The sequence below is a fragment of the Alexandromys fortis genome, unplaced genomic scaffold, assembly GCF_014885135.2.
Source record: "Alexandromys fortis isolate MF-2015 unplaced genomic scaffold, M_Fortis_MF-2015_v1.1 scaffold_45, whole genome shotgun sequence".
Classification (NCBI taxonomy): domain Eukaryota; kingdom Metazoa; phylum Chordata; class Mammalia; order Rodentia; family Cricetidae; genus Alexandromys; species Alexandromys fortis.
The window spans coordinates 6,038,987-6,063,076 of record NW_026067926.1 but is presented as its reverse complement, the minus strand read 5'-3'; the positions used below and the strand labels follow the sequence as shown (position 1 = coordinate 6,063,076).

General features: G+C 41.5%; 1 protein-coding gene across 3 annotated transcripts in view; it reads left to right on the top strand.

The window, feature by feature from the left end:
- Positions 1-24,090, top strand: part of Acsm5 (acyl-CoA synthetase medium chain family member 5) — a 34,398-nt gene that overhangs the window by 7,879 nt on the left and 2,429 nt on the right. For 2 of the 3 annotated variants that reach the window (XM_050143226.1, XM_050143225.1), the window contains 10 exons: positions 7,163-7,373; positions 9,908-10,115; positions 11,986-12,129; positions 15,385-15,538; positions 17,739-17,818; positions 19,209-19,332; positions 20,148-20,228; positions 20,345-20,446; positions 22,112-22,239; positions 22,319-22,418. In XM_050143226.1, the coding sequence (XP_049999183.1) occupies positions 7,163-7,373; positions 9,908-10,115; positions 11,986-12,129; positions 15,385-15,538; positions 17,739-17,818; positions 19,209-19,332; positions 20,148-20,228; positions 20,345-20,446; positions 22,112-22,239; positions 22,319-22,418 (1,332 nt within the window). Of the gene's footprint in view, positions 1-7,162; positions 7,374-9,907; positions 10,120-11,985; positions 12,130-15,384; positions 15,539-17,738; positions 17,819-19,208; positions 19,333-20,147; positions 20,229-20,344; positions 20,447-22,111; positions 22,240-22,318; positions 22,419-24,090 lie in introns of those variants that run through there. The other variant, XM_050143228.1, reaches the window with a different exon arrangement.

Below are 24,090 nucleotides of genomic sequence, written 5' to 3'. Positions count from 1 at the left end.
CCTTGATGGAGGTGGGTGGTCCTTGGACTTCCCACAAGGCAGGGAACCCTGATTGCTCTTCGGGCTGATGAGGGAGGGGGACTTGATTGGGGGAAGGGAGGAAATGGGAGGCGGTGGCAGGGAGGAGGCAAAAATCTTTAATAAATAAATAAAGTAATTAATTAATTAATTTTTAAAAAAAGAAAGTCTATTCCCAGGAAGCCTGTGGTGATACTTTGTTTGTGCTATAACAAATAAAGCTTCCCTGGTGATTAGAGTGCAGAGCTAGCCACACTAGTTAGACATAGAGGCCAGGCAGTGGTGGCATCACCTTTAATCCCAGCACTTTGGAGAAAGAAGCAGAGGGATCTCTGAGTTCAAGGCCACCCTGGGCTACACAAAATTGAACCGGTCTACACCTCACCTTTAATCCCAGTATTTAGGAGTCATGGGTCTTTAATCCCAGCACTAGGGAGGTAAAGACAGTAAGGGATATGGCTGGGCAGAGAGAGAAATATAAAATGGGAGGAGACAGGAGCTCAGTGCGTTCAGTCTGAGGATGCGTAGGGACAGGATCACCCTTTTTGGTCTGAGGATTTCGTACAGTTAAGAATTCTAGTGGCTGGATGCTCTACTTCTCTCATCTTTCAGCTTTCACCCCTGATAGCTGACTTTGGGTTTTTATTATTAAGACCAATTAGATAGAATTCATGCTACATCTGGTCCAACTTTTGGTGCATAAATTCATTAAAAAGTCACTTGCCTGTGTCTTTGCAGCCACCGGCATAGGCCAGAGCTACACATGGCCGTAATCACTGCCCCACTGACAAGGTTTTTCCTTCTTCTCTCCTGGCGGGTTGTTGCCTTCCCTGGGTCCCCTTCTCTGACTGCTGCCTTGAAGCCCGCTCAGGCTTCTACAGTTCTACAAAGCAGCAGTCAGTTTCCTCTCCTCCTCCTCCTCCGCAGCAGCAGAGTTAGTGAGACAACTGGGAATTCTTAAAGGGATTACTTAAAAGAGAACGTTTTTTTTTTCTCATGTTAAAAGTGGGAAACATGCTGGGTGGTGGTGGTGCACACCTCTAATTCCAGCACTGGGGAGGCAGAAGCAGGTGGATCTCTGTGAGTTCAAGGCCAGCCTGGTCTACACAGACTAATTCTAGGATATACTCCAAAGCAGCAGAGAAACCCTGTCTTGAAAAACAAAAAAACGAAACAAAACAAAAAAAAAAAAAAATGGGGAAAGCTATTATAATGGAGAGAGTTAGGTCTCTGTATGATTATGCAATGCATGATTTAAAATTGGAACAATTAAATCAATTAAGTGAAGTGATAGTAAACTTAACTGAGATTGGCATTATGTTAATGATAATCTTAATAACTCTTGGTTTATCTCTAAAAAAGTTGGTTGATATGAGTGTCAAGATACAGGCCTTAGAAAAACTTATTAAAACAGATCATAAAGATATTCAGAACCAGGCAGAGGAATCAATCTCAGCATTGCATTCTAAGGTTAGAGAGGAACAGCCTAAGGTTTTCAAACAACCAATCTTAATATATCCAGTCACCTTACTACCAAATGACAGATATCCCCAAAGCTGTATAAACACTCACTAGAATCCTGTGGAAATGTTAGATTTAAGGAGATTCAAGGAAGCAATTGTAGCATAAGTTCTAATAGGTCTTAATAATAAAATCCTGGAGTCAGATATAGGGGAAAATGCTGAGAGACCAGAGACGGAGTCAAACCACAGCCACCTTACCTAATCAACTTCCCAGTCAAAAAGAGACAGAACTCCTGTCTCCTCTCAACTTATCACTTCTTCTCTCTGCCCAGGCATATCACTTCCTGTCTGTCTGTACAGACCTCCAGATATTTATGGTTAGCTACTGGCTAGCTCCACCTTCTGATGTTCAGGCAAACTTTATTTGTACAAACAAGATATCACCATATTTCTCCTTTTTTGTCTAAATGTTAAAAAAGAATGTTATAACTAATATAAGAAAAACTATATGTAAAATATACAATAAGTATATATAATATATACAGTCAATAAATATATCAATAATGTCTAGTCAATTAACAATTGACAAATTCAGAGAAAATACTACATATCTCTCCTATCTTGGTGAGTTCAAAAGGTTGTCAATTGTACGATTTTAGAAGTTGCTTACAATGTACTTTCTATTTACTAAGGTAATATATACTTCTAGGGTCTTTGATGGGGTTGAAGATAGATAGTATAGTTTTTCTTAGTTATAATAAAAGATAAATTAGATATAAAACTTTAGACTCATAAAAATAAGATAGATGATATTTTCTTTAACTTTGCCAAATATATATTGACTAAATATTGTTACTATGGTTCTTACTTGATAACTATTTTGTTGTATATATAATATTACTATGTAAAAGTTTAAAACTTCCTTTTTAACTAGACAGAAAGAGAGAGATGATGTGGGATGTTCTTCATATATTGTTGTAGTACGAGCGGTGGGCTATGTTCCTCCACCCGGCTAGCTTTACCCCGAAATAATTACACAGAAACTGTATTCATTTAAATACTGCTTGGCCCATTAGCTCTAGTCTCTTATTGGCTAGCTCTCACATCTAGATTAACCCATTTCTAATATTCTGTGTAGCCCACGAGGTGGCTTACCAGGGAAGATCTTAACCTGCATCTGTCTGGAGTGGGAGAATCATGGTGACTCCCTGACTCAGCTTCTTTCTCCCAGCATTCTATTCAGTCTACTCCACCTATCTAAATTCTACCCTATCGGATCACGCAGTTTTCTTTATTAGTTAACCAATGAAAGCAACAGATAGACAGATGACCCACCTCCATCAGTATATGTGTTACTTTAATTGGTTAATGAATAAAGCTGTTTCAGTCAATGACTGAACAGAGTAAAGCTATGCAGGAAGTCTAAACAAAGATTTAAAGAGAAAGTAAACCAAGTCAAGGAAACACCATGTAGCTGCTGGGAAAGCAAGATGTAAGGTAACAAGTCATAAGCCTCATGGTAAAATATAAACTAATAGAAATGGGTTAATTTATTGTTAGAGCTAGTCAGTAAGAAGTCTAAACTATTGCCCAAACAATTACATTTAATATACTAACCTCTGAGTGATTATTCCATAAGCAGCTGCAGAAACAGCTGGACCGGTTTCTCTCCTCACTAGAACAGGAGAGAAACCAGTCCAGGGGGACCAGTGGAACAGAGAATACTTCTAGCCACAAGTGATAGTCTCACATGGCATGCATTCACCTTTTGTGAAGCAGATGTTAAACTCATGGTCAACTTGTAGTAGAATTATCCCTCAAAACTGGAGAGACTTGTTATAGATGGCTTAGAACCTGGTCCTCATTGCAATGTAGGACTTGGTGGAAAGATCAGGCTGAGACCATTGAACAACAAATTAGGGCTAGAGGTATAGATATCTCTCAAGACCAACTTCTTGGAGAAGAATATGTTAATATAGAAAGGCAATATCTATATGATGTTCACACCCTGACTTTATGCCATGCAGCAGCTTTGAATGCTTGAAACAGAATTGAAGAAGTAGGAAAGAAAACTGAGTCATTTATTAAAATCATACCAGGCCAAAAAGAAATCTTCACTGATTTCTTACAGAGATTGACTTCAGTGGTAAATAGAATGATACCAAATTCAGAAACTAGACAAATAATAATCAAATCTCTGGTTTATTGAAAATGCTAATTCTTAATGCAAAGGGATAATTAAGCCTTTAAAGGCAAGATCAGCACCCTTGAAGGAATGTATCCAAGATATAATCAATATTGAATCTTATGACCATGATGGTGCTTGGATAGGAGAGGTGATTTACAAAGGTTTGAAGAAAAATCAAAATGTTAAATGTTTCAATTGTGGTAAACAAGGTCACCTAAAAGGGATTGTAAACAAGGCATTCCTAGAAACAATATTTTTTTCTAAGCATAATCCAAACAGGATTCCCCTCCCTTCTGTATTATACAGAATCTGTGGTGAAGATAGGCATTGGACTAATGAAAGTAGGTCAACAAAGAACAGTCAAGGCAACCATTTGCCATTGGGAAACTCCTTGAGGGTCCTCTCCTAGGCCCCCATGTCAAATTCAATTCAGTCATTTCCTGTCACCATGGAGGAAACTCCTTCCCAGAGCATTTAAAGAACCTAATGCCTATTGTAAGAAACCATACTTCTCTGGGTGATAAAACAGCTTTAGAAAATAAAGCAAAAATTTTAGAAGAAACCATAAATCAAAATAGATAAAGATCAGATTTGAACAAGAGAGACCTCTTGATTAGAAGAGGTGATAATTTATCAAACAGCATACCATTCAATCTAAACTAACTTATATGACTAACAAATGCTTCTCATTTGATCAATCAAACATAACTTGCCAAAAGAGAAACTCCCCAAAGTTAGGGATTGGTGAGGGCTTTGTTTTTGTCTTTTCAGGAAAATAAAAACAACCATTTTGAAGAATTTAAAGACCTTTGGACAAATAAGCATCCAAAAAAGAAGGGGGAAATACCCATAAAGAAATTACCAAGAAAAGGAATAATCTGACCTAATGCAAAGTCTGAAGTTTCCAAAATGGTGATGGGATCCCACAGTGACAAGTCCACCATGACTGTGATAACACCACTAAGCTGACAAGCATCACCCAAAGATCAGCTTTGGACTACAAACTCCTCAGGACCATTCTGAGGTGGTTAGCTGAGATGATCCAGCCTCACAGACTGTTCTAGTCAGGACTTGAGACGAGTCCTGCACTTTTCCATTATGTAGAGACTGGACAACAAAAGAGACAGCTATCTCTCCCAGGACTTGACAATTAACCCAGATTTGTCTTTTCAGGATCCCTAATGATACCATCACCCCCAGACAGCAGAAAATAATTTTAAGAAAACAATACCCACTTTCCCAAGAGGTAGGGTGAGTGGATTTTGGTTATTTAGTAGCTTACAGATATTTGTTATTGTTTAGTGTGTTGGTTACAAGTTGTTATTGGTAACGGTCAGGAAAAAAAGCTAAACAAAGGGGATTAGATTCAGGGTTCCTGTTTTGAAAATGGAAAAGGGAGATATAGATGAGATAGGATAAAAGGGTAGATTATTGAATCTACTCTGAAAAGAAAAAGGAGGATATAGCTATGATAAGATAAAAGGTAGATTATTGAATCTATTTTTAAAAAGCAACTACTAGTTTTAAATATTATACATTGGACTTGATTTTTGTATATTGTATGCAAAATTTTTTATATTGATACAAACCTAAATTATTTTTGTTAGAATATACTGTACATAATTTTCTGTATTGTACCTATACAACTCTTTTAACAATGTAATGCAAATTTCTAGTCCCTGAAAGTTATTATTACCAGCTATTTAGTATAATAAGGAAATGAAGGTAGGCAATTAGTCATCTATTACAACCAAACTTGTAGTCATGTTAGATATATTTTCAAGGTCAACTGGATATAGTTTAAATAGACAGATTGTCTTTAAACACTTCAGAGATATAAAGAATGTGGCATTTGAGATGTTTTAATAACATAGATTCTCTTTTTATAAGATAATGAGACATGTTTGCTCCTTCCTGGCAGTACCAATTTACTTCAGAGAAGATAATGGGCCTTGAAGAAAGTCCACATAAAGTTTACTTTCTTTGTGGCAAAAGTAAGCCACTGGATAAGAAAGTGTTCTTGCCTTGATTGTTGATGACATGCTGTCCAGATTGGACAAGCAGGACACAAAAGAGAGTGACTACCAAATCTTACCAAGACAAAGTGGGACAGTCCTTCAAAAATCCTACTTCATAGAAAAGTCTGTCAAATATTCTAGGCATTTAGGCCGAAGATGGATGCCCCAACATTGCAGAGGAACCTTGAGTGACTGTCCAGGCATCCAGATGTTTCTGTCATTTTTCACATTTTGGAAGTTGCTTTCTTGCTCTTCCTGCTTACTTAGTTAATATTATTTCTTTCTTGGGTCTCTAAAGAAGTTGAAGACTAGAGAGTTATAGTTTTCTTTGTTTACTAGACTCAGAAAAGAAACTCACTAAAGGGATGTAAAGTATATAAAGTTGAGAAACATCAAAAGATAGTTTGGAAGTTAATGTGAGTTAGCACAGAAAGTGAATTAGATATAAGACTTTGGACTCACAAATATAAGATAGATTTTCTCTGAATCTGTCAAATGCAAATGAACTAAAATTGTTGATTTATTTATTGCCTATATATTATGTACAGTTATTGTACTTATTGTATATAGTTTTTCTTATATTAGTTATAACCTTTTTTATTTTAGACAAAAAAAGGGGAAATATGGTGATATTTTGTTTATGCTGTAACAAATAAAACTTGCCTGAAGATCAGAGTACGGAGCTAGCCACTAATTGGCCATAGAGGCCAGGCAGTAATGGCACACACCTTAAATCCCTGGGCAGGCTCTTGGGGTTTATGGCCTTGTCCACTTCCAGTTTGTTTTCTCTGTGCAGTTAGGTGCTCTCCCAGCTCCCTGCTCTGGCCACTGTATCTTCCCCACCATCATAGACATCTAGCTCTCTAGAACGTTAAGTCAAAACAAACACTTCCTTAAGTTGCTTTTGGTTGTGCCTTTTTTTTTTTTAACTAAAGCAGCAGTAAGTGATGCAGCTATGCAGCCTTGTAAGACTATACCCAAAACCAACGTGTTGTGTACTTTTATGTGCTAATTAGTAGGTGATATGAGTCATGTTTTAATTAGACAGGAAGGGACACAGGGCAGCATAAATCATCTTACCTTTTACGTTACAAAAGTTGGTATGAAAAGTTTGCTTGCGTTTGCCTAAACTCAACACTGGGAGAATAAATGTGTAAGTAGCAAATACAACTGACTGGCTTTTTCTTTTATGATGGAGGGTCTCATATGGACACAGCTGGCCTTAAGCTCACTATGTAGTCAAAGATGTTCTGATCCTCTTGTTTCTATCCCCTAAGTTCTGGGGCTACAGGCATGTCACACAGCACCTGGGTTACCAAGTGATTGGGACTGAACCTAGAACTTTGCGCATGTGTTAAACAAGAACTCTTACCCACTGAGTCACACCTCGGCCTGTCATTTTGATATTTGAACTCTGTGACCAAAAACACCCAATGATGGCTTCTATGTTTTTCCTCAATATACCCACTGTCCAGGTAGGGCAGAGGCCCCCAAATCCTGCATTCTGGTGGGTGAATAGCTCAGGAGCAGAAGTCAAGTGGACCTTTGAGGAGCTGGGGAAGCAGTCCAGGAAGGCAGCCAATGTCTTAGAGGGCATGTGTGGCCTGAAACCTGGAGACAGAATGATGCTGGTGCTTCCACGCCTTCCAGACTGGTGGCTGATCAGCGTGGCTTGCATGCGAACAGGTCAGTGAGCAAGGTTAGGGCTCCTTGGTAGGACTGGTACTGCCCACCAGAGCTTTGCAGATCCCATGAAATTTGGAGGATGGGACAAAGAGAACCCCATGTGGGGTTTATTTTCCCTTTGCCCAGCAGTCACCAACCTGACTGCTTGCAGAGGCTAGACAATGATACAACACTTGAAATTCAACTGCTTAGTAAGGGCAGACGTGTAAGGAGCCCTTGCAGGTTTTTTTAAAGTGCCTACTATGTGCTAGGCACTGTGTTAAGAGATTTTTTTCATAATCAAAACTTTGTTTAAAGTGTTATTTATTTTTGCTAAGAAATTTCTCACTTTTGCCTACTCTACAGCATTCATTGGTGCTCAAATAAAATAACACAACTATATTTCACATTATGGGGTGAGGCATCATCTCCACTCCAACACTACAAAAGATAACGAAGCTGTTGTCAGTGCAACTCAACACCTCTAGATTTTCATCATATGCACTTGTTAGGCTATAGTGATTGACTTTCTCTTATTGACAGTTACGGCTGTCAATCATCTTGTCTTAGGGTTTCTATTGCTGTGAAGAGCTACCACGCCCATGGCAACTCTTATAAAGGAAAGCATTTAATTGTGGTGGCTTACATTTTTAGATGTTCAGTCCATTATCATCATGGCAGGGAACACAGTAGCATGCAGGCAGACATGGTGCTAGCAACAGTAGGCAGCAGGAAGTGGACTCAGGTGCTGGGCAGTATCTTGAGACCTCAAAGCCCACCTCAACAGTGGCACACTTCCTCCAACAAAGTCATGCCTACTCTAACAAAGCCACATGTCCTAATAGTGCCACTTCTTTTGGGGTCATTTTCTTTCAAACCACCACATCTTCCTAGGCTTCAAGCTTGAACACAGTCCCTAAGACATAACAAACAAGTAACTTCTACTGGATGTGCTAACAGAGAACTGGAATGAAGAGGCATGTCAGGACTGGAGGAAGAGCTCACAAAGACCTGAGTTTGATCCCCAGAACCGTATTAAAAAGAAAAAAGCCAAGTCAATATGTACCAAGTGTTATGGTACATATTTACAATCTCAGCCTTGGGGAGGCAGAGACAGGTAGATAGCTGGGGCTCCACAGCCGGCCAGCCAGGCACATGTGGCAAATTAAAAGCCAGTAAGAGATCCTGTCTCAAAAACAAGATGGTATTTGAAGAGTGACACCTGAGGTTGTCTTCTTACCTCCCCCCAACATACGTACATAGCACCCACACTCACAGGAACACACACACACACACACACACACACAATTACTTGCATAAAAGAAGAACACCATTCGACTCAGAGTGCTCACATAGGGCACTAAATTGTGCAAGAGCTTGGGAGACAGGGCAAAGAGTGATGAGAACATGAGCTTGGCTCTGGTGCTGTGCTGAACTGACATTTCCCTCTGCCTCTTGTTCTCGCTAGATGTTTTCCTCTGTGAAATGAACGTGATAAGACTCAATAGAAAAGACTAACGATTTGCATTCTGAGATATCAAGAACTTTCAAATGTCAAGTTTGCCCCTCTAGTCCTTATTCCTTGTCCTTGGAGGTAAATGGAATCTGCCACTTTTAGTGCAACTTTGGTTGAAGCCATGTGGGGGGTTCTTGAGTTTCTGCCTGCTATACCTCCTCTATCAGTGAGTGATCACAAACAACAAAAGGATTTATTGCAATATTTTATTTGAAGGACTTGGAAAACGATTGAACTAAGGAGTTGCTGAGGCAATACAATGGAATATGTTCAAGATCATGGACTCTAAGGTGTCTTAGTCAGGGTTTCTATTGCTGTGATAAAACACCATGAGCAAAACCAACTTGGGCAGGAAAAGGTTTATTTGGGTTACCCTTCCACACTGTGGTCCATCACTGAAGGAAGCCAGGACAGGAACTCATGCAGGAGTGGAACCTGGAGGCAGGAGCTGATGCAAAGACCATGGGTGAGGTGCTGTATACTGACTTGCTCATCTTGGGTTGCTCAGCCTGCTTTCTTATAGACCCCAGGACCACCAGCCCGGGAATGGCCCCACCCACAATGGGCGGGGTTCTTCCCCATCAATCACTAATTAAGAAAATGTCTTATGGCGGCATTTTCTCCATTGACACTCCCTCCTTTCAGATAACTCTAGCTTGTATCAAATTGACACAAATCCAGCCAAGACAGAACAGGTTTTACTGCTGTTACAGCTTCTCAATTCTGCCTTTATTACATCAGCTATGTACTCTTGGGAAAGCCATTGATCTAGCTAAGGCACGGAAGTCTAAAGACCCATACTCTTTAAAAATGTACTCTGTATAGAGTGTTTATCACAATACAATGCATTTCTGAGCATCACGAGACCTAAGTGAAGGAATGCCAGGAAAACTCTTACCCTAGGCAATGCCTTTTTCATCTCGTTGATACTGTTATTGTTCCCTCGGGTGTTCCAACCCTCTTCAGCCACTTGTTTCCCTGGCATCTGCATTAGAGTCTTCCTCCTGTCTAACAACCTCCCTTCTCTGTGTGGCCCAAGGTGTGGTCATGATCCCAGGAATCTCCCAGCTGACAGCGAAGGATCTCAAGTACCGGCTGCAGGCAGCCAGGGCCAAGTCCATCGTTACCAATGACGCCCTAGCTCCGCAAGTGGACGCCATCAGCGCTGACTGTCCCTCACTCCAAACCAAGCTTCTGGTGTCTGACACCAGTCGTCCTGGCTGGATCAATTTCCGGGAACGGCTTCGGTAAATGGGAGTCTCCAGGAGAGTATCTATCAATGGGGTAGGCTTTGGGTATTTTCCTTTTCAGCATCAGGATTGAGCATGAGGAGACTGAATCGAAGAGATACTGGTCAGAGACATCATCCTGTGACCACCTCAACATTCAAGGTCACTCAGTTACTGTATGTGCCACTTTACCTTAATGCCATCTAAAATTGGTGGCAAAGGTTGCTAGAATTCTCAGCCAGAGCAGACGAGCTAAGTTTAGTGATACACTTAGTTCACAGAGAGCGTCAATAGTGAAATGGCTGCCTTATATTGGTGCTTGCTATCTGCCAGGCACTGTGCTCAGCAAACGTTCACCTACATCCATTTGTGCAAGAAGGATTTCATGAGGTCTGTTCTGGAGTTCAGAGCACTCTGTGCTTTGGTGCTCAGAACACTGTTCAATCCTTGAAAGGAGCCCCACAGGTGAGAAAATGCTGTTGAAAAAATAAACTGACTCACCTAGCATGCTGAAAAGGAATAAAGTCAGAATTAGGATGGCATCATGACTGCTTCTGCCTTGCAACGAGGATGCGGCAGGCATTTATCTGGGGATTTGAGAGTTTTGTCCTGATCAGAGACCAGACTGCCTCTCCTGGTGGCTCTCTCCTGTCACCCTCAGAAGGTGAGGCAGGACGGTGAGTTTGAGGCCAGACTGAACTACACAGCCAGACCCTGTTGCAAAACAAACAAACAAAAGCCAACAACAACAAAAAAGGAATAATCCAAAACAGGCTGCCGAGTGCTGGATTCTCGAACCTGGAGTGGCCAACTTGATGACCAGAGGGACCTGAGTATTTGAAATACAAATTGCACAACCTAGCTTCTGGCCTACTTAGCCAGGCATATCTGAAGCAGGGCCCCAGGAGTCCTCATTTCTAAAGAGCAGCACATTTTGGAGAGTTGTCAGTTAATCTAGTTAATCCAGATATATCCTTTTAATTTCAGCTGTCATTAAAATTACCTGAGCTTAAGGAAAAAAAAAAAAACAAACTTCTGATTTCATTTTGATCAAGGTGGAGCACAAGTAATGGAATTTATTTTAAAAATTAACTCAGACATCTTAAGACACAGCCAGGGCTGAGAAACAAGAACTACCTGAGTCTTCAAATCACAGAACTTGGAAATTTACCTAATCTCAAACCCCTATATTTTTGAGAAAACATACCTTAGAAAACATATTTTAGAAAAATATCTCCACATTGATCTTAAATTAGGGATAGAACTATTCATAAATGAACAAAATAATATGCATGAGAACGTATGTGTGTAATTACCACAAACTCCTCAGCCCTACTCAAAGAATATAGAAATCTGTGTGTGTGTGTTGTATGTATGTGTGTGTGCTTGTTTATGTAGGTGTATGTGTGTGTATGTGTGTGCAGGACAGATGTTAACATCAGGTATTTTCCTCTATCATTCTCCACCACCTTGTTTTTTGAGACAGGGCCTCTTGCTGACCCTAAAGCTCACCAGCTAGGCAGAATGGCTGCCCAGTGATCTCCAAGGATCCCCTGTCTCTGCATCTCCAAGCCTGGAATTACACATGCAATCAGCATGTTTTTTATGTGGATCCTAAAGATCTAAACTCATGCCTGGCCTTGCCCTTACTGACTGAACTATCTAGCCAACCTCATAGATCTTTCAAATGAGTCCTTTGGGCCTTTGGAGTCTCAATTCCCATGGCTACAGCACTGTTGTAGAGACAGTGTCTATCTATCAAGGGGCACAATCCTCCGCACACACATCATGGCATGTTGAAATGGCAGTCCTACCGTTGTTAGAGCTTTGGGAACTGCTTGCTGTGTTTGTATTAGCGGTGTCACCTAGCATTCTTGCGTTTTTCCAGAGAGGCCTCTCCAGAGCACAATTGTGTGAGAACGAAGAGTGGAGATTCCGTGGCCATCTACTTCACCAGTGGAACCACGGGGGCTCCCAAGATGGTGGAACATTCCCAGTGCAGCTATGGATTGGGTTTTGTGGCCAGTGGAAGGTATTGGGACAGCTTGTCTAGAAGGTCCATATCTAAGGGGGGGGGGGTGAGTGAGCAGAGGGGAGGGAGTGAAGGAGGAAGAGGTGGAAATGGAGGCCAGAGGGCAAGCAGAGGGTAAGTCAGGAAGCCTTGAAGGCTTTACATGAGGAAGAGAAAACTGTGAGGTATTTTTTAAATTAAATCAAAATATACAACGCATACCTTTTATCATTATTCTTCAATTGTTCTGGGGCATATATAAAAATTGTTCATAGTTACAGAACACTGTGTGACGGTTTGAAACGCATATGTTAGACAACCTTTAAGTCATGGTAAAACTACTCATGGGCTCAAACATTTGTCGTTTATTTGTGGTAAAATTAAGCATTCAAATCCTTTCTTCTAGGAAATTGTATCAGTTTAAGTGTATCTCGTCTAATATCATAATATATATCCATATTTTGTGCACCCATGACCACTATCTATCTACAGAACTTTTACTTTTCTCAGGCAGAGACTCTAGACCCATTATATAAGAGCCTCCCATCCCCTTCCTCCCCTACCTTTCTGGAACCTTCTATTCTGCTTTCTATCTCTACTACTCCGACTACGTCAGATACCTCATGTGTGAGCAATACATGATTATGAAATTTGGCTCCTTTCACCCAGGATAGTGTTGTCAGGGTTCATTCATTTTCTATTCAATTTTTCTTACAGCTACCATTCCATTTTTAATTAGCATACAGGGGACCAGATATAACCATGGCCTTTTCAAACATAGTGTGTTTCAGCAGAGTCTCCTGCCATCTCATCTCCCCGACCCATGCTACCTCTGTGACATCCTGTCACCTCTCTTCTGTCATGCCTCACGTGTCCTTTTGCCCCCTCCCACTCTCCCTCATTACTGTCCCTGGATCATCTTGGTGTCATGGCTAGTTATGCGGGTTTTCATATACTTGCGTACATACATGTACACATTACAGAAACACATGAGAGAAAACATGTGGGTTTTGTCTTTCTGAGATTAGCCGCTTCGTTTAATATATTTTTCAAATCCATCCTATTTTTGCCATGTGACCTAGTTTTACCTCTACCTGGACAGATACCCAAAGACTCTGTATCCTACCACAGGGATACTTGCACGTCCATGTTAATGCTGCTATATTCATGGTAGCAAGGAAATAGGACCAAACTATACACACCCATCAGCAGAAGAATGGATAATAAAAATGTGGCACATATTCATAGTGGAATTTATGCAGCCGTGCAAAAATGAGATTTTCAGGGAAATTTCCCTACTTTTATGACTCAAAGATATTACATTTTCAAATCTGTTCAACTGTTGGTAGATACATGGGCTACTTCTATATTGTACCTACTGTCCCCACTGTTACTTCTTTGGGTATCTCTCCAGAGTAGAACTGCTCGGTCATATGACAATTTTATGTTAAGCTTTTTGGTTTACATAAGAAATATTGGGTATTGTGAGCAGGGATATGACATAATTCATTTTAGTGTCTAAAGTCTCTCAGGGTGTTGGGTTGATAATAAGTAGTAAGGATCAAGGAATGAAGCAGAGTTAGAAAAGAGGGCACCACATTAAAACAAAAGCATATTGACTTGTCTTGGGGAACAGAGGTGACAGGAGTAAAGAGGTTATGAACAACTTAAACATGGATATAATGACATTTTCTGAGAGTTCAATATGGAGTGAGCGTTATGTGGCTTATTCTTCCAAGAATAATGGGGAAAAAACTATGGAATAAAATGGGCAGATGGAAGAAAACCTGGAGTTATTCATTGGCATTGCAAACTCAATGAATCGATTAAATGTCTCCATCCTTCTAACCGAAGCAGAGATGTACAGGTAGAGTATAGATCTGCATGTGTAGAGGTAATGAGATTCCTCTCAGGTCACCAGTGTACAGATGACAATTAATATATTGAGGCTAGGTGAGATTTGAAGAGAATATAGATACATTTCTGCAGTGAAGAGGGGAATAGGAACTGACTTAGAGGGAGACACTCATAATGAGGACCAGAAGAAAGTATGTCCTGGAACCCAAAGGCAATCTTGACAGCTTGCCTATAGACTGTGTTTGCAGACACCATGTCCTTTTCCCAGGATGTCCCTTCTCTGCTTCACCATCATGGTTCCTGCACATCAGTGGTGCCTATTCAAATGTCTTTCCCACTTAAGCTGTTCTCAGACCCATCTGCATTCTCACCATGGACCCCATGGAATCATGGGATGTCTCTTAATAGATGCTCAATCACCATGTGTTGTGATAATGGTCTCCTTGCTCTAAGTTGGGGGTTTATCCTCTAATATTGTACATGACTTTGATTTTAATTCTTAAAATATGCTCTCCCATTGATACTGGACCCTCACTGGGCCCTCAGTGGGACTCTTTACTGGACATCCTGTTGCTGCACTCTGTCATTGAGATCCTGGAGCTCTGGGTCCCCAGGATTGATCTCCATCCTGCTCCAGCCGATCACAGATGGGGTGGATGTTGGGGTGGGAAATACATAACCCTGACTTTGGGCCTGGGTCATTGCCAGGTTGGTCAGCCTATCAGCTCTCCCTGTCTTCACCACCAGGGTGAGCTCTCCAGCATTGACCTGGCTAGTTCACCCCTTGCAGTGATGAGCAAGAGGCCTTGGTGGTGTAGCAGAGAACAGGGACCTCGAACCAGACCATTGGTTCTTGGCAATGAAGGCCTGCTTGTAAAAACGTATGTGTAAAGGAGTTTACTGTGTGACCCAGCATGTCACACTGCAGCTTCCATGACAGGATTCTCCTTTCTCCCCCATTTTTTTCTCTTAAATCTCACTTTCTTGGGGAGATAGGGGAAGGGAGATGGGTGGGATCGAGAGGCATAAAGTGAAAGACACAAAGAATGAATAAAAATAAAACTCTTCCAGGGCTTCTTGGATACTTATACTTACTAAACTACTACATCCCCAGTACTAACTCCAGACTAACTTAGGTGAGTGTGGAATGGAAAAACTGTTCTTATCACAATGCACTGAGATTAATTTTCCCATACAAATTGCTCTCACTAAGTGGTGGCCTCCTTGAAAGTACGGGACCTGCTCTTCTAATTCAGTCTTCTTAGCCTAGGACACAGATACAGAGAAAGTGTTGAGGGAAAGTTCGCTGAGATAGTAATTGAGCTGACGGATCTTGTATAGGATTGTAACGTGAATAATGTGATCCATGCTAAAGGTAGAGCCATTGACAAGGATGCTCTGACTTTCACTTCTTGGCAGGAGGTGGGTCGCCTTGACTGAATCTGACATATTCTGGAACACAACTGACACCGGCTGGGTGAAGGCAGCCTGGACTCTCTTCTCTGCCTGGTCCAACGGAGCTTGCATTTTTGTACACGAGCTGTCCAGAGTTGATGCCAAAACTATCCTAAATGTAAGTAAAAAATTACTGGTGCTGGAATCCCAAGCTTTGCACTTTCTGTGCAAATGCCCTATTACTAAGCCCTCATTTTCAAACAGTCGTACTATATAACCCTAAACAACCATGAACCAGAGGTCTTCTGTATTTGAGTCCCAAGGGTTGAGGTTGTAAGTGTATACCACCACGCCAAGGGTTGAGGTTGTAAGTGTACACCACCACGCCAAGGGTTGAGGTTGTAAGTGTATACCACCATGCCAAGCTCTGGAGCAGCTTCTGTGTCCTGGGTGTGAGCGGAATGAGTGAAATACGTCATTTAAGGTAACATGAGAAAATGGATGGATCTGATGACAAATTCACTCGGGGCCTTCTCTAATCTGGTTCCTGTTCACCTAGCCACCTTCAGTCTTTGCTCATGCTCAATATAAATCCCTAGGCATGAAAGAATTTCATCTCTCCAAACCCTAGCAAAGCCTTTGACTACACGCCATGCCTCTCTTTCCACAATCTTCTTCCCTATGCTCTGGTCAAAGCACAAGCTATCTGTCAAAACTTTAGGTAAAATCAAAAGTCGACTCCTTAAGGTACTCACGGCTGTCCCCAGACCTTATCAGGTCTTAGACCTGGCCCTTCCCATCTTCTTCCTCTGAAGTCTTCTCATGGGGGAGGGGACTGGCCACCCCAGTGAAGACACTGAGTACCTTTGTTCTGTCCTCTTCTCTAAGTGGTAATTTTTGAGACATCAGTGCACCTATCTCCCCATACCCATCTCTTTGAGACAAGCTAGGTTATATGTGACTAGAAATATGGGCTTCACCATAGGCCATGCTCGGACTCTCATCCTAGTCCCCTGACTTCGTGAGCCCCACTTTCTACCTCCAGAAGAAAGCGCATGCAGCTGCCTGACAATGAGAAGACCCTGGGCTCCTAATGCATTAGCTCTTGCAGACTCCCCATCATTGTTCAGCCACGTGTGCAGTTTTTCTCTTCACTGTCCCCAGCCCAAACACTCTATTTATGATCTAATGCTATGCTATAAATGAATATTAGCAGCCTTAACCTAAGCATCTATTATCTCACAATTTCCCATGGTCTCGGAGAAAAGCAGCTTTGTAAAGTTGCTGTCAAGATTTCACTAATCCACACCCACACTAACTGCAGCATTGTTTTTATTCACAGTAAAGAAAAGGCAGGAGCAACCCAAACATTCATCAGAAACTGAATGTGTAATCCAAATACAGCACACATGTCCATGTGCACGTGTGAGCACACACACATACACATGTTAGTTAGCCTTCAAAAGGGAAGCCAATTCTGGTATCCTGCAATACGAATGATTCTAGAGGACCTCATGCTAAGCGAAAGAAGGCAGGCCTCAAAGGATATTTACTACATGACTCCATTTATAATAGGCACCCAGGATAGTCATGTTCGTGAAGACAGAGGGGAATGGCTGTTACCATGAGTCTGAGAAGAAGGTAATGGGAGTTTATCACATAATGGGTACACAGACCCAGTGTGGAAAGATGAAATAATTCTGGAGATGGATAGTGTCACAGGGTAAAACTACCTTAAAAATGAATGAAGTAGCTAAATGTCTGGCATATGTCTTCAAGGAGAATTTATGATTCTGTGTGTTCACATGAATGCAGGTAAATGAACATGTGGAGGAATATATGCACATTTATGTGTGGAAGCCAGTGGCCATCTTCAAATGGCATTGCTTAGGTGGTACCCACCCTGTTTTCTGAGACAAGATCTCTTTAGGCTGGAGCTTTTTTTATTGGGCTAGAGTGTTGGCCAGAGAGTCTTGGGGATCCACCTGTCTCTGCCACCCAGTGATAAGTTTATAAACATATATAAATGCCACACTTGACTCTTTCTGTCATGGACTGGGTTCTGGGGAGCAAACTCGGGCTCTTATGCTTGCTCTGCAAGCACTTTACTGATGGAGCCATCTCCCACGATCTTCAATAATAATTTTTACAAAGCTATCCTCTAGGAAGGCAATCATCTCAGATGAGCCTAAGTAAGCTGTTTCACTTCTGGATTGTAATTTTTATCACTTGTGCACTGGATACCTGCAGGTAGAGATCATGGAGGTCATTTTGACAGATGCCATGCTTTGTCTGTGAGACTATAAATATCCAATTCACCCATCTCATCACATCTTAGAGTCTCTAAGAAAACTGTCTAAAACCCTTGTTTTGTTTAGACTCTCTGCAGATTCCCAATAACCACCCTTTGCTGTGTTCCAACCCTTTTTCGACTGATTGTACAAGAAGATCTGACAAGGTACAGCTTCTGCTTGCCAATTCTGGGGTTTTCATACGAGGACCTATATGCAAATTCACCTTTTCAATCCAACTCTTGCTTACTGCGTTCCTCTATTTGTCTTCCCATGACTCTCTTGAGTCACCTCTGCCTCTTTCTGTGCCTTCATGTGTCTCTTTGCCACTATCTGCTGTCTTTCACGTAAAACACTCCCCCATACCTTACATAAAGCCTTTAAAGACAATTTTGTTGCTCCTCAGAATTTGTACCCAGAGAAAATGGAAAGGATTTAAGGCAATCCAAATATTCAACATTTGAGGTATACTTTATCACCACCATATACCATACCCTTAGCATTGTATCCATTGTATCTGTGACTTATGTCACAGAAATTATTAGATTTCCACTGACCATCTATAGCTAAGGTGCTTTCATTTGCTTGGACTAACAAGCTCAACCATTGTATACACTACATCTCCTACCCCCAAATGAATGCAAGCCAGCCATTCCTGAGTATCTGTGTTTGGGGACAACACTCTGTGGATGACACTTATCCTGACAAATCCAAGGCACTGTCCACTAGTTGGGCAGAGGAATTTGCTGGGGTACTGGGTGAATCCCCTCCTCGATCAGTAACTTACTGATCCTAACCACTGTCTCCCTTTTCTAGTCTTTTCCAAGACATACCCTTCACATGCTCTCATCTTCCTTAATCACACTCCCTGGCCATAAAATATCCAAAAGAAGGGAGTACTTACATGATTTTGAGTGTATTCTTCTAAATATAAGAATCCATTCCATTTATTCATTTCATGTGAATATCTCCACATTGTAATTCTGGCTAGAAGCAGTCCTTGGGTAATTCTTCAAGGCCAATAAGATGTTGCCGGACAATACGAAGTAATTCAATTGAATCAATGGACTCTACCTGGGAAGAGAAAAATGATTGAAAATGTATTTATACTTAGGATAATTTTTGAACTGAGAGATTCATTTGCTATTTATTTAATAGCTCTGGAAATTTTAGATCCAATATTCAAAATTGGGGGATTCTTAGAAGGCTATTTTTAATCTCTTAAATTTTTATTGATTTATTACTTTGATTTGGATCATTGCCTTGATTTCTTATCAATCAGTTTGTTTATAGGTAAATTAATTTGAAAAATCCACTGTTACGCCCAAACCCACCACGTGAATATGATTTTATCCAGAATTCAGATAGTATAGGTTTGTTTTAATTACTTGCTTCTGCAAACCATATCTGCAGAGAGAGGTTGAACCCCAGGGAACTGCTGTGGAACAGAAGGGAGTTTGTCCTCTAGTGTCTGTGGGACTCTGAACCTCTAGCAGTGCTAGGGGGTAGGTAGAACTGTTCATAACGTAGATGGCCTTGTCTTCCTACTTGAGAAAGGTACACGTTTCAAAGCCTGAGGCACTGTGTGACGGGTGGAGAGGCCCTCAACCCTGACGTGAGGGACAAGTGGAAGAGCCAGACAGGCCTGGAGCTCCATGAAGGCTACGGACAATCGGAAACAGTGAGTTGGTGTCCCAGGTCACCTCACCTGAGCCCTCTGCCCATCACAGAGGATCACTCACCTGCAGCAGGGACTCACCTCTCCCTGACACCTGCCTGACATTGCATGGACTCTAGAGGACAATGGCAATGAAATGCCATCCCCCATTCTTCCTTTTAAAAGGCGGCCTCAGGTGATTAATTTCACATATACATCAGCCTGCAAAGCAGCTTTTCTGGTACCATCATTACCTTTGTGTAGCTGTGACAAGATATCTTGCAGAAACAGAGAGGGGAGACTTACTCCGGCTCATAATTTGAGAGGGTCCAGTCATGGTCCCTAGGTCCCATGAGCTGGGAGAACATTACGACAGTGAGAGCTTATGACAGAAGAGGTCACATCATGACACTCATGTTCAGATTGGTCTTCTTTTCTCGGACACACTGACTTCTAGATGATTCTAGATTCAATCCAGTTGACAATGAGGATAAATACTCATAGTCACTCAAGGAAATTGTCTGTCACCCCAGAATAGCCTACCATGTATTTTTAGTTAAGCAGTAAAATCTGCAGCTATCTTGGCAGGATGTGAGGGTGAACCTTTGAGTTTAATGATACAATCTAGTTCTCCATCCATGAACATTAATTAGAGAACCCCATGAAGATCTGTTGGCCATGAAAAGATGATAAAGAAAAATTAAGGGGAAAGGAGAGAAGAGTGTGAGAGGGAGGGCCAGAAAGAGGGCAGAAGAAAGAAGGAGCTAGCAGGGAGAGCAAGCATGGAACAGAAAACAAGAGGATGAAGCACCCCCTCGCGGACATGGCTTTCTTTCCAGGTCTTAATCTGTAGCAATTCAAGAGGCTCGGCAATCAAATCTGGATCTATGGGGAAAGCAAGCCCACCTTATGATGTGCAGGTAGGTAGCCTCTGCCCGCTGTGCACAGAGTTATCCATGTGCTTGGGAGTACAGGTTGGTGGGTACCCTGGCTGTGTAAATGATGCTCTGAGGCCATGGAATGATCTCTCTATCAGATTGTGGATGAAGAGGGCAATGTTCTGCCTGCAGGGAAAGAGGGGAATATTGCTGTCCGCATCAAACCCACCAGACCCTTCTGTTTCTTCAACTGCTATCTGGTAAGAAGTGGGGACCAGCTATGAGAAATCACAGCAATTATTGAATGCACACCCCTGAGAAGCACACTTTGTGAATATCCTTAGTTTAACCCTTGCAGTTACCGCATGAAGTTGGTTGCTGTTGTTATTGACCAGGAATGCTGTTGTTGATAAGGAAGCTACAAAAGTTAAATGGCTTCTCCAGTGTCACGTAACTAATATACAAGGTCAGAGGCTTTAGCAAGAGTGTTCTGAGAGTACAAACCCATGACAACTTCCTTATGATAAAAAAAGATTAAGTTCAAGGAAGTGAAGGCTTTTATCAAAGAGCCAATTGCAACTTTGTATGAGTGTCAACTTTTCAGGATCTTTCTGGTTTGTTGACTGGATTTGTATCCTGGATTTTATCCCAAGATTCCAAATTAAGACAGTAATTCTCTCTCCTCTAGATGTGCTTTGGCTAGAGTCTCTTCAGACCCTTTTTTTTTTTGACACAAGATATGTTTATTTTGGGTCATCAATATATGCATACATACTAAACTATATTTTTTAGTATGAAAAACATATATCTGCTTAAAATGTATCATCATTTATACTCAATGGATACCTTAGAACCCATCTCTTTGGGCTTTAAACTACATTATCCATCAAAGAAACCTTGAAAAAATGACTAATGTCAATCTTGAAATAGAAAATAGATTCTAGAATACATGATACCAAACAACAAATATGTACTTGAAGATTAACGAGCAGATGCTTATAAGACACAAGGACACAGGAGACAAACTCTAAGACTAACCACTAACCAAATCTGCATTATAACAAAAAGAAGACAATTCTAATCCAGCTATTAATGTAAACATATCCTGAACACTACCTATTAACTGGTGTTTTTCTAGCAATGAGAAAATGTAAGCCTAATGTAACAGCAGAAGTCAGTGTATACAGAATCACTATAATTATAAAATACCTGTTATCACATCAATGATATTTTAAAAATCACAAATTTGTAGTAAAATTGCAGATGGAATTTTGAGGAAAAGTGCAGTTTTGTCATTATCTGAAAGTGTCACGGCACAATTCACTATTTATAAAGAACAATATTTACCTTTCAGTGGTCAGAGGTAATACTCACTACTTTGACATCACAGTGAGTTGACTGAATTGATCTTATACCTCAGAAAACAATCACTCCAAATAATACAATGTCCATTCTGTTCATTCTGTCACACACAAAGAAATTTTAAATTGCTCCTAAGAGAGGGAGAAACAGTTGAAATAGTTTTCTTCAGACTCTTTTTTATAAAACTCTCAAACCTGGATGTTCATCAGAAACATAGCTTGACGTTTTCTTTACCCTTGCCTCCTGCCAGTGGGGTTTCAAGCCAATCCTTCCTGTCTTCTACCCTCAGCATATTCACTTTTTCAGACCAGTTGCCTCACGTGTGTGTGTATCTTCCTTGAGTTCAACTCTTCTAAGGATGCTAGTGGGCATTTGCTCGCTAAACACCTGGAAGCTTTCATTCAATTAAAAGAGAGGAAGTCACAAATCTGCAGCACTTGAGCCTCTTGCCCTATAATGAATGAGCCTTGAGAATCAATAGATCACCCATTGAAGGGTTGTTGGCCCCCAACGTCGGATCCCCAGGCCCAAATGATCTATCATGGTCTTCCCTTGTCTTCTAGGAAAATCCTGAGAAGACAGCCTCATCGGAGAAAGGAGACTTTTACATTACCGGGGACCGAGCCCACATGGACGAGGATGGCTACCTTTGGTTCTTAGGGAGAAATGACGACGTGATCAACTCTTCAAGGTCGAGCAGGTGGCTCTTTCCTCTCCTCGAGGTTCTATTGGGGAAGGAAAGCCATTTGGAAGTTTCTTTTCTCTTCCAGCTACCGGATTGGGCCTGTTGAGGTAGAGAGTGCCCTTGCTGAGCATCCAGCTGTCCTTGAGTGTGCTGTGGTCAGCAGCCCAGACCCCATTCGAGGTGAGGTAAGTGCTCTAGGAAGAATATAACTGCAGTGTCTCCTAGTTAGTAGCACCCAAAGAAACAAGCAGGATTGCCAGGTCCCTCCTTCAATCTCAGCCCCACCCCTAGAACCACAAAGCTGAAGCCCCCTCCTCAGTCACTCACTCCTTCTGATTAACCCACCTCTAAATAATAAATACACTCTATGAAGACAAGATGGGAAAATACAAAGTGTAGTTTCATTAGGACATCAGACAATCCAAATGAGCCTGATGATTGGGCAGGAGAACTTGGTGGAAGGGAAGACAGACTGCCATTAATCCTCTCCAGTAGGGCAAAAAGGTCCATCTGTTTCAGATAAAGAATTTACAAGCTCACTGGACACGGTTGATGAGGACTGTAGCTGGAAGGAATGGACAACTTGAGGGATGACAGAATGTTTCTACGTGGCCTTGATATACTAGAAGGATGAGACAAATTTAATGGGCTTTCACGGCACAAAGGCAAACCCCCTTTCTGTGGGTTCTAAGAGAAGGGAAAGAGTAGCTCCTAGGCACTGCTGTGTCCACAGTACCCGACAGAAACAACCCAAAGGGGGAAGATTTATCTGGGTTCACAATGACAGGGGGTTTTGTCCTTCATGGTGGGAAAGGAAAAGCAGAGAAAGGAAGTTCATAGTTTGATAGGGGTGGAGTGCAAGTGTATGGTAGAAGTTCTTCAGATTATAGCAGGCCAGGGAGTAGACATCCAGGCAGGAACCAAGGACCCAACATAACCTTCAAAGACCCACTTCTGGTGACCCACTTCCACTAGCTAGGCCACACCTCCCAAAGTTTTCAGAATCTCCCAAAATAGGGTCAGGAGCTGAGAAACGAGCATTCAAACCATGTGTGGCAGACAGTTCAGATTCAAACAGGAGCTGTGGTTGCCATATGATGCTAGTGCAAACCAGTTACTCTGGAAAGTCGGAGTGATAGCAAGTGTGTGTTCTCGGAAGCATTGGGGCCAGCAGTTCTCAAAGTCTGGTCCCCAGATGACTCATGGTTGTTGAATTCAAGTTCTGGTTTAAAATACCGACTTTTAGACTTCAAGTCAGATTTGCTGGATCATATTGACTGGAGAGAGGTCCAGCTCACCCGCTTTGGCCTAAAGCCGTTTGCAGAGTGATTCCTCCCTAAAATTTGAGTTTGCAATAGAAAGAGAGAAGTGTGACTCTCATGAATGTGCTGGAAAAATCACACCTGACAAGGAACACGTGGTTCTGAACATTGTGGATTAACTAGAGTGTTGATACGCAGACACCCTCACGTTATTCCATGGAGAGGGCTTGGAACATGGTATGCACATACCAGATGCTCAATAGTACAGCGTCACAGTACTCATGACCATTGACAGCTCTTCCTGAAGGCCAGGCTTGTCTGAACACAAAATGATAGTGAGCTTACACCTCTGGGAAGTGTGCAAGGACAACCACCCCTTCACAAAAAAAGAGTTGGTACAGTTTATTGTTGGAGAGACCTGCAACCAAGTGGCCTTTTAAGCTCTTCCATTGATATCAGAAACCATTTTATTTTTGAGAGTATAATATAATTACAACTTTTCCCCATTTCCTTTCTTTCCTCCAAACACTTCTAGGCCTCTCTCAAATTTGTGACCTCTTTTTTCACTAAATATAACCAGTTCAGTCTGTATAAT